At 38.9% G+C, this 10,511-nt stretch overlaps 1 protein-coding gene across 6 annotated transcripts; it reads left to right on the forward strand.

Moving 5' to 3' along the window:
* Window positions 1-1,384: 1,384 nt before the first annotated feature.
* LOC144524438 (uncharacterized) lies at window positions 1,385-7,007 on the forward strand. Of its 6 annotated transcripts, XM_078260702.1 has the most exons (10): window positions 1,385-1,514; window positions 1,640-1,691; window positions 3,127-3,275; window positions 3,441-3,573; window positions 3,703-3,975; window positions 4,072-4,347; window positions 4,438-4,610; window positions 5,747-5,793; window positions 5,891-6,033; window positions 6,322-6,401. In XM_078260702.1, the coding sequence occupies exons 1-10, from the start codon at window positions 1,431-1,433 to the stop codon at window positions 6,324-6,326; spliced, it is 1,335 nt and encodes a 444-aa protein (XP_078116828.1). In that variant the 5' UTR covers window positions 1,385-1,430; the 3' UTR covers window positions 6,327-6,401. The 6 variants fall into 6 exon arrangements, 3 of the variants coding, with proteins under 3 accessions (XP_078116828.1, XP_078116830.1, XP_078116829.1); XR_013502606.1 differs by lacking the exons at window positions 5,747-5,793; window positions 5,891-6,033 and adding an exon at window positions 4,696-4,793 and having other exon boundaries at window positions 1,387-1,514; window positions 6,322-6,409; XR_013502605.1 differs by lacking the exon at window positions 6,322-6,401 and adding an exon at window positions 4,696-4,793 and having other exon boundaries at window positions 1,387-1,514; window positions 5,679-5,983.
* Window positions 7,008-10,511: the final 3,504 nt, after the last annotated feature.

Below are 10,511 nucleotides of genomic sequence, written 5' to 3' on the forward strand. Positions count from 1 at the left end.
ACATACTGTACATAATTGGTGCAGTATGTAAGTAATAATAGGTTCATCAAATAATATAATTTAACAGAGACAATGTATCACTATTAGGCCTCCTTTACATTGTGCTGATGACAAGTGTCATCTTCAATACAGGGCATTGTAAAAAAAAAGACTCAAAATAAGAATCCCTTAAATCAAAATCATTCAAATGACTTAAGTAAAATAGCCTATGTAGGCCTAAGTATTAGCATTAAAAATGTAGGCTACTTAATGCAGCCTATCAAAAGCATTCATATGCAAAATGGCCCATTCCAGAATAGTACAACATCAGAGAATATAAACAACAACAACATGGTTTATATTTCATTGTTGCTGTATGGATTTTCGCTTTGAAGTGAAGTTTCCAGTAGATATAACATTAAACTACATCTCTGTTGCATACAGACTTATACTTCGACTGTACTCTAAACTACAATTTTTGTCTCTCAAGAAAACAAATAAATAGTTTGTAGGGGCCTGAACAGGTGAAAGAATCCAGATTTTTACAAGAAAAACAATTATTTTTATCATATTGTGACCAGGGTTCAGAATTAGCACCAGCTATGCCAGTGTTTCTCAAAGTTGTTCAGACCAAAGACCACTTACCCATTAAAAATAAAACTCCAGACCACATACAGTAACTGCCAAAATATTCTCAAAAACAATAGACATCCTACTTTAACACTATATTACAAATTATAGCCTAATTGAATGACAGTTTTACAACAGTCACTCATTGCCTTAGTAAGGCATCTCAATGGGAAGAATGGTGCTGCTTATGCTGAGAATGCAGTTACCATAAACTTTATTTCTCTGGATTTTCTTCAAATGTCACGTGATCTTTTGTGATGTAAATGTGAGGCAGTGTTGCAAAAATGACAGCTTTATTGCTGAAATCCATGAGAAAACAGCCAATTTAAACGTTAAATTGGTTACATTTACATACAAGTTTTTTAATGTTTAAAATAACACATCTTGATCCTCAATGTTAGGTGTTGGAGTTGCTGCCGCACAGTTTGAGAAACCTTGTTTTGGATTTTAAATTAAAGACATGATACTTTACCAAATCTACTCAAGGACCACCAGGAGTCAGTCCGCGGACCACTCTGATCTAGGCCTACCAGCCAAATTCTGGTACAATACAATTTGTTATTTTTATTCATTAAAACAATGGTAATATATTAAGTGGCTGGTAAAATCAAAACATTCACTAGCCATTTGGCTGGTGGACAAAAAAGTACATTTTGAACCCTGATTGTGACCCCTGGGGCCATAGCATTCTGGTTGGGAACCACCTCCGGATAGACAGTATATGCGCAGTTATGAAGATGACAGAGTGTGAAGGAAGCCTCGCCCAGTCTAGTTTTTCTGTCCGATGGACAGTACAAACTCACACACCGTCCTATACATCCATGACACACACCCATCCACACACACACACTCACACTCACGCACTCACAGAACTCGACTGTAACACAAAAGGAAATTACTTTGCAGTGAGTATACAACCTGTTGTCTGTCAGTTTTTCAAATCTTGTGTCGTGTTGTTGTGATGTTTATTTTTTTGAAAAACGTTGTGATCTTAGCCTATTACAAGTTAACATGCATACTCTCTCTGCAGGACATGTTATTGTTATTATACGTGACTACTGTTTCCTGCGTCTTGTTTGGTGGTGAGTATAAATCATATAGCCTCATAGAAGAAATGCTATGCAGGTTTAACCCATTTGAAACTTAACTTTACAGCTCTGTCTGGGCTCTGTCTCTACAACTTGTTCAAAATATGCCAACTATGTGAACTATGTCAACTATCTATGTCCTGCAAGGCAAGGCAACTTTATTTGTATAGCACATTTTAGCAACAAGGCAATTCAAAGTGCTTTACATAAAACATTAAAGAGCAGTTGAAAACAGTTAAAAATATAAAAACAGATAACAGGCTAAAATACGAGAATAAAAGTTACAGTGCAGTTTAAGAAATAAACAATTATTTAAGGAAAGGCAGCTTAAAAAAGAAAGGTCTTCAGCCTTGATTTAAAAGGGCTGAGAGTTGCAGCGGACCTGCAGTTTTCTGGGACTTGTTCCAGATATGTGGTGAATATCTGAACGCTGCTTCTCCCTGTTTAGTTCTGACTCTGAGGATGTCCCAGTCCACCTGAGAGGTCTGGGTGGTTCATAATGTAGCAGCCGATCAGAAATGTATTTTGGCCCCAAACCGTTCAGTGCTTTATAAACCAACAAAAGGAGCCTATTTTGAAATCAATTCTTTGAAGGAGAGGAAGCCAGTGCAAAGACTTCAGAACTGGACTGATGTGATCCACTTTCTTGGTCTTTGTGAGAACTAAAGCAACAGCGTTCTTAATCAGCTGCAGCTGTCTGATTGGACAAGTTTCTCCAAATCCTGCTGGGACATAAGTCCTTTAACCCTTGATATATTCTTAAGGTGATAGTAGGTTGACTTTGTAATCTATTAGGCCTGGTAAACTTGATTCCTGTTATATTCAGGTTATATTCTGAGTCACTCACTAAATTGATCCAGGTTGTGCGAGTCACTTGAGTCACTTGAGTCAGTATTGGTCTATAGGCGACCCGAGGCTTTCATGTTTCGGACTGTCTGCTCGACCTAATTGCATTTTAACATACTATATTTACACCCCAAACTTACAGTAGGCCTAGCTAGGCTACGTGCAGAACATTGTATTGTGTTGTTTCAGAAGTGAAAGAATGGCTTTTGTTGTGGATTTGCTTTACCCTGAGTTCGAGGAGAGACCTGCTGTACATTCACCACTTCTAAACAGAGGCAGAACATAACCTAATCTTGGTGCTTATTCTCCACCGCACCGTGCAATGTGAAACTATCTCGGAGCTGTTTCACATTGCTCAATGAGATTCAATATAGGGCCCTCATTGATTATATTTTGGGCACAGGAACAAATGAAACATTCACACATATATAAAATAATTCACACATTTTCTTTCTGTTATATGTGATATCAAATGTTGAAGTTGCTTATAGTATGTTTTCCACATGTCCTCATGTTTTGTATCTGACCTATCCTCATGTTCTCTCCATCTATCTCTTCTTCACTGGTATCTTTCTCATTTCAGGATCATCCGCTGAGTTTTTTGAAAAACGTATGTGCTATGGCAGAACTTTGAGATTGCCATTTAGTTTTACCCCACCTCTTTTCAATGGACAGTTGTACTTCACTCCGAAGAAGGGTGGATCCAGGAAGCTAGTGATGGATAAGGACGAGGTGAGCAGCTTTTGGCACTATAATTTATACTATCACCAATATCGCTATGACATCCATGAATGGCAAGATCTTGAATATGACAAAAGTCAGAACAAACCAGGTTTTGAATGAACAGAATCTACCCTCTGTCCTAAATAAATGCATGTGTGTTATTCTCCAATTCAGGCAAAGGACCCACGCCTCCGAATTTCCATTGGCTCAGTTGAACTCACAGATTTGACGGAAAGAGATGAGGGAACGTTTTCTGTTTCAGTTGGTGATGCTATGCCATACGATGTTATCAAACTGGAAATTGTGGGTAAGAATATTACACTATACTGTATATTTAAAAGGGCTATTCTATTAGAAAACCTTTGTGGAAATATGGTATTTCTATTCGGTGTGTGCAATAACCTAACTCTGTTTTTTTCTTTATGTGCTTTTTCAGAGTGTGCTTACAAGATGTACCGGAATTATGGGAAATCATATTCCTATACTGTTCCTAGACAGACTGAATTTGTGGAGTTCACTCCCCTTCACCGTGAGGACCTGCCGAGGGTCCTGTGGAATCGCACCGACCCTCAGGCCAATAAGGGAAGCAGATGGCAGATGAAGGGTTCTATCTGGGAGATTAAGAGCGTCAATCAGGCAGACTCAGGCTACTACAACTTCAGAAAAAAAGACAACACTTTGCTGTCTAGGAAACGGCTCACAGTGAAAGGTGATGTTAGTAATGGATAGAAGCTGCATGTGAGCTTTTAGACTGCTGTGTATCTGATTAAATGTTTTGATACAATATACTCTTTATCACACACAGAGAACAATAGACACTATTATACAAATATGAATGAACGGCTCCTCATCCAAAATCCTACGTTTGTTGCCACATGGACTGTGACTTTTACACCGGCAGGGGAAGTGGAAAACAACACATTGATGGAAGCAGGCAATCTGGTCACAGACGATAGGAGGATTCAGATCATGCCTAAGGGCATAGAGATTAATCCTGTAAATATCACAGACTCTGGCACCTTTGAGTTCAGAGACCAGCAAGGCCACCTGGCCCAGATTGTGATAGTGGAGGTAGAAGATGGTGAGCAATAGCACACATTTTGAAAACATTTATGAACAAACTGTTGATTCAAATCAACATAGCCCCCCTCCCCTTCTTCTGCTCTTACAGAACCTCCTCCTTCCGTCCTTCATCCATATGTTTATATTGCGATCATTGGCGGGATTATCTTTGCGGTGGTTGTCTGCTGTTGCTGTGTGAAAAAGTGCTGTTGTAAAAACAGCTCTTCCAAAAGGCACGAGTCTGCTCCTGAGACTGCAGCAGCACCTGCTGTATATTACCATGTAAGTATTTCCTCAAATAAGCATTCAGACCAACTGTTTATATATGTTGTGATTTTTACTTCAATGTCCTCCTTCCAATTGCAAGATTTGATTCTACCTGCTGGCCCTGTGCCAGATAACTCTTATCAGCCAATGAATTCCCTTGTTTCTGGAGAACCTACAACTACCTCCCTTGAGCCATCGGTAGGTTTTATACAAAGCATTTCAAACTGTGAGGTGAGGTGTGCCTTCCCAGAGAAGGAGATACTTGAGGCAAAGATACTGTGTGAGGTAAAATGTCGGTGCATGCTAATGTTCTGAAATCAATGGAAGACAGTTATTGTAGTTTGACCCACTGATTTGGTCTAAGTCTGTCTTAAAACTATACTCACACGCCCATGTGTATTAAAACAAGCTTACTGTAATCATACTTCTTGTTCATAAGAGATCCATTCTTGATGTGCTTCAATGTAAGTGATGGGGGGGATATCCACAGTCCTCATTCTGTGCAAAAATCATCCCAAACTATCTATTCTATCTATCTATTCTTACAAGGCTGCAACAGTCTGAGTTAATCAAATCAAGTTGGTATCTTCCAAAGTTACTGCCTTGTTAGTACCAAATTACATCCTTATTGTTCCCTGAACAGTGCTTTCTTGCTGAGCTGTAGCATAGCGACATGAATACAAGGATGACGTTTTGTACGAATAAGACTAAGTTTGGAATAGTTGGAGATTTTATCCCCTGTCACTTACGTTGATATCACAATAAGGGAACTCTTAATGGCCAGGATGACCAGGACGGATCATTACAGCAAGAACAATGTGTTTCATAGTTCACATGGGCACCAGTCTATTGTTTTAAGATGGAAAAAAAATGTGAACCTATCTTTTAACACACAAACTAATGATAAACACATTATAAGTTCAGTGTGACTTACACCGAGAGCGCAGATGCGGGTGACCCAGAAACGTTGACCTAAGACCCATTAATACGGCAGCCAACAATTATTTGCTTAAAGACATAGTGGAGTTATGGCATCCTGAGCAGATAATTAAATTACACTTCCTCTGTGTGTTGCAATCCAAGCATCGCTGTTCTTTGTTTTGATAACTGGTCTGACAAGGCAAACATGTAAGTGCCTTGTGTGGCGACAGGCTCCGAAGGCCGCGACAAAGCGTCGGCATCTGATGGGGAACGGAATGTGAGTGCCGTGTGAAGTCAATCCCAGGCCACTTTTATTCTAAATATCTAGTATAGCCCTTTTTTGTTTTTAAGATAATTTTTTTTTGCCATTTTAGGCCTTTATTTCCAACAGGACAGCTTAGACTTGAAAGGGGAGAGAGAGGGGCAATGACATGCAGAAAGCATCGCAGGTCAGAGTTGAACCCGCGGCCGCTGCATCAAGGACTAAGCCTTTTTATATGGGCGTGCGCTCTAGAAGGTGAGCTACCCAGGCGCCCTAGTATAGCCCATTTTGAAGAGACAGGCGCTAAAATGGAGTGTTTTAGACTGAGGGTGAATACAGGTATATTCAGACAGACAGTATGAGAAAAGGAATGTGTTTTTTTTGTGGGGAAAGTATGAACATGAAAATGAGCATAATATAGAACAAAGAGCAAGAAATTCCTCATCTAATATTTATTTTGGATTATTTACGAATCTTTAACACTTACTGACACATATTCATTAACTCACACATCTGCATTGTTTTGTTCACTTCTCTCTCCAGGTTGAACCTCTAGGAGGGCAGGGAGGCTATCCAGCTCCTACACTGGGCTCTGATTGTCACTCCTCAGACCCTGTGCCAAAGTTTGAGCTCAAAAGACAGTCCATTCCCTCTGCACTCCCCCTCGTTTCAGACTCAACTTTCTGTGATGTTTACACCTCAGATAAGCTCAACTTTCTGTAAGGAGCACACCGTAAATTCAAGTGATGCAGAGTTGAATTTAGCATTGTGCATCGTGACTAGCGGAAATAGAGCCATTTCAGTGGTGTACAGAAAAAGGACCATGTATTCCTGTTTAATATGGAATATAAATGTGTTAAAATGCATAACTTACACTTTATGCTGCTGCCAAAGATATCAAAGAAAGGGGAGATGATTTTACAATGAGGACTGAAAGTGAGTCTGGGTAGCAGATACAAATTGAGGACTTCAAACTGACAATACTCATGGAGATCAAAACACAACAACAATTTAAACCAGCTTTACTTATATATTCTTTTTATAGGGTTGTTTTAAACCCTTGTCATGTTCCTTCAGCCTCATTTATAGCAATGTGTTTGTGTGGCTTTTATCATTACATTCTGGGAAATTTTATATGATATTATTTTTGTCTTTATGCTTTGTATAAATTTTAAGTCCTCCACAAGGAAATGTCATGTTTTGAAAAAAAAATAAAACTATTCAATTTCTGTGGGACTGGGATCGCACTCAGAAGTGTAAAGAATGTTGTAAAAGTCAGCAAATATAATATAATATATGTTCACTTTTGTATTTGAGTGTATATCTCTAGATGTGGAGCTTTTTTCCATAAGCCCTTCTTGAGAATCCCTTTGAGAAACTGCACCGATCATTAGGCCATGAAATCAATGTGAAATTGTAATATTATGCCGATGACAGCCGTGGCCTGAGGCATTATGTTTTCAGGGTGTCTGTCCGTCCAGGGGTGTCGGACTGGGGGGTGGAAATGGGACTGAGTACCCAGGGCCCTCATGTGAGGAGGGCCCAAAAGATGCTAAGAATGAATAGCTGTGGATGCACATAGAGAATGCCCAGACTTTTGTGCTACGGCCCTGTGTCTGTCCGTCCCATTGTTGCGAACGCAATATCTCAGGAACACCTTTAGAGGATTTTTTAACTTCATGTTGGTGGTGAAAGGCATTGAAAACCTTTTTTCACAATATTTTTTCTTTGCAATGGGGAGTGAACGTGAATTTACAGTTTACTTCTAAAGTTAGTACTTTTTTGTTGTTTTTCCAACAAAGATGTCTGTGTTTTTTCCGGTTATTTTGATCTTCTGATTATTAATCTGAATCGGCAAAGTAGGCTAACTAAATCAAATAAATGAGGAGTAAAAAAGTACAATATTTCCCTCTGATTTATAGTAAGGTTGAATTAGCTTATGAAGTAGCAGAAGTAGTGAACTACTTGATTACATGTATTTAATTACGTATCACCACTGCCTACAACTGTTTCCTGTGAGTTGCGTCCTAGTCTACTCCTCTTGGTGAGTAAACTGATGTCATATGAAAAAATGCCTTTAATGAATCATAACATAAGGATTTCCGCTCTTTACTTAATGCCTTTACGTGCGAGTCAGACATTCCAAATATTTTTACAATGCGGGTTTAAAACATCAACGGTAAACGCCCCCTTAAATAGCCTATCAATCTCTGCATCAAATTTTACTGACTCTCGAGCTCTCCAGGATAAAACATTTTTTGTTCAGTGAATAAAGACCCTTTAGTTGTTTCTTTAGTTCTTCCTATCGTCTTTTATTATTTTAGTCTGCATTTCATAGGCTATTTTTTCAGCTTTCTACTTGCTTGTGTTTTCTGTTGTGAAGCACTTTGTGACGTCTGCTCTTGAAAGGTGCTATATAAATAAACTTTTATTATGATTATGATTATTAGCCTATTATTTACATGCATGTCTACTTAGCGAGGTGACTTGCTGGTTGCGGACTTGCCACATAGTAAGCTATATAAGAGTCTACAGGATGGATGTATGAAGAGAACTTGAACTTGTGACAAAGTAGTATTTACATTGTGGTAATGCTACTTTTAGTTAAGTACAATATCTGATTAGTGAATACTAATAAGCACCTGTAGTCATATAAACGAATAGTTAGTACATATCATAATTTGCTGTTCTGTGACATGTGTCAGAGTTTATTATTAATTTAAATCACTTAGAAAAAAAAGCTAAAGAGATCTCTGGTGGTACTTCCATTAAGTTTCTGTTGGACTTTCTCTCACTAGGCCTCTCACATGACAGTTATCAAGAAAATGAGTATGGGAACTCAGAGAAGATTCAGCAGTAAACACTTCATCGAGTTCAGCCCCAAGAACAACTCATATGTGTCTTGTGGAAACGGGATAACCCTCCAGCTATAAACAGAAAGCTTATAATGTGGTATAATGTCTACAATCAGATTTATAATTTAACTCAGAAAGACAGTGGTTGCTACATAATGAGAGACAAAATGCACTGTTCACCCATACCCTTAAAGTAAAAGGTAAAGATCCTTCATAATTCTCGATTTATTTAATTTCCTATCCTGGCATTTCTTTTTGTAAAGACGCTGTATTATATTGACTGTAGGAGAGTATATTATTAGGCTATGTGGGTCAAGATAAATCTGGGTTTAACAAAATCATCACTCACGTTTCATTTTCTTTGGAAGTGGAGTAGTGTAGTATTGGAGTGTTTGATACTCAAAAGACTTTGGTTCTTGTGCATCCTGTCTTCCAGGAGCCACAAGGAACTATAAACGGAAACCTGCTGAACACCTCAGCTTCACTTTTAAACTGGAACCAAACTCCAGCAACATTTACTTCTTCCCAGGAAGCAACCATGAACCGGGAGAATTGAAGATTGAGATAGTTCATTGAGGCAAGCTGCAGGGGGGTTTGGATAAATTAGATTGTGTAGGGTTTGATCTGTTAAAGCCATGTGGGATTTCAAATAAGGTCCTCCAGGTGTCATGCAACGGACGATTCGCGGTCAGAGATCAGAATGACGACACGGTGTTAGAGGTGTCCTGGAAATGGAGACGGGTAAGTAATCTTTGTGTTTTATATTAAGTGAAATATGACTTTGTTATTTAAGTATCACCGTCATAAAACCTATTTGCTATTATGTACGTCCAGAAACTTGGCACAGATGTTCCTGTACACTGTGCTAGCCACTTGGTTATAGCGTTGTTATGTGCTGGACTGTCTCTGGGGCATCTTTACACAGCCTGCACCTGGGGTCCTGTCTGGTATGGTAGAGCCCGACCTCTACTGATCTTGTGCTCAGAGCTTGTTCTTGTGCTGCTTCTGCCTGTGATTCGTAGTGCCTCTGTGCTATCTTTCAGACCAGCCTTTTCCAGCCACTAGTTCCAGAGGGTACTCTTTCTCTTCGCCTTGGTAATCGACCAGGTATCCAGCTTACGATGATTATGATCATCTCTGTCTGTTCTTGGGCTTGGTACCCAACCTCGGCTGAGCTTGCGTCCTGGCTCCCCCTTGACGTAGCATCTTTGTTGTACCTCGTCAATCTCTAGTTGTGTGTTGGGTTTTGAAATATCCATTGGTCCCACATTCTCTTCAGGAATGTGCTCACGAATGCTCATACTAGAGGTAGGCATCAAGGGTCTTGCCGGAGGACCCACACTGGATTCAATGTCAGCCATGGCCTGCTAACATATATATATATATATATATATATATATATATATATATATATATATATATATATATATATATATACAGTGGGGCAAAAAAGTATTTAGTCAGCCACCAATTGTGCAAGTTCTCCCACTTAAAAAGATGGGAGGTACACTTCATAGGTACACTTCAACTATGAGAGACAGAATGAGAAAATCCCAGAACCACACGGGGGGACCTAGTGAATGACCGACTGTTATTGACCAAATACTTATTTTCCACCATAATTTGCAAATAAATTCATTAAAAATCCTACAATGTGATTTTCTGGATTTCTTTTTCTCATTTTGTCTCTCATAGTTGAAGTGTACCTATGATGAAAATTACAGGCCTCTCTCATCTTTTTAAGTGGGAGAACTTGCACAATTGGTTGGCTGACTAAATACTTTTTTACCCCACTGTATGTATATATATATATATATATATAAACATTATTGCTCTTTGCTCTTAATTACCCATTGGGTTTCTGTTTAATTCAAACGT

Source organism: Sander vitreus, chromosome 10 (assembly GCF_031162955.1).
Source record: "Sander vitreus isolate 19-12246 chromosome 10, sanVit1, whole genome shotgun sequence".
NCBI lineage: Eukaryota > Metazoa > Chordata > Actinopteri > Perciformes > Percidae > Sander > Sander vitreus.

What these genes read in the sequence shown, in the direction of transcription:
- LOC144524438 (XM_078260702.1), top strand. Translation starts at nt 1,431, where the DNA reads ATGACACACACCCATCCACACACACACACTCACACTCACGCACTCACA. An exon ending in TAGTGATGGATAAGGACGAG is followed by an intron (nt 3,276 to 3,440) that starts GTGAGCAGCTTT and finishes TCTCCAATTCAG; the next exon opens with GCAAAGGACCCACGCCTCCG. An exon ending in TATCAAACTGGAAATTGTGG is followed by an intron (nt 3,574 to 3,702) that starts GTAAGAATATTA and finishes GTGCTTTTTCAG; the next exon opens with AGTGTGCTTACAAGATGTAC.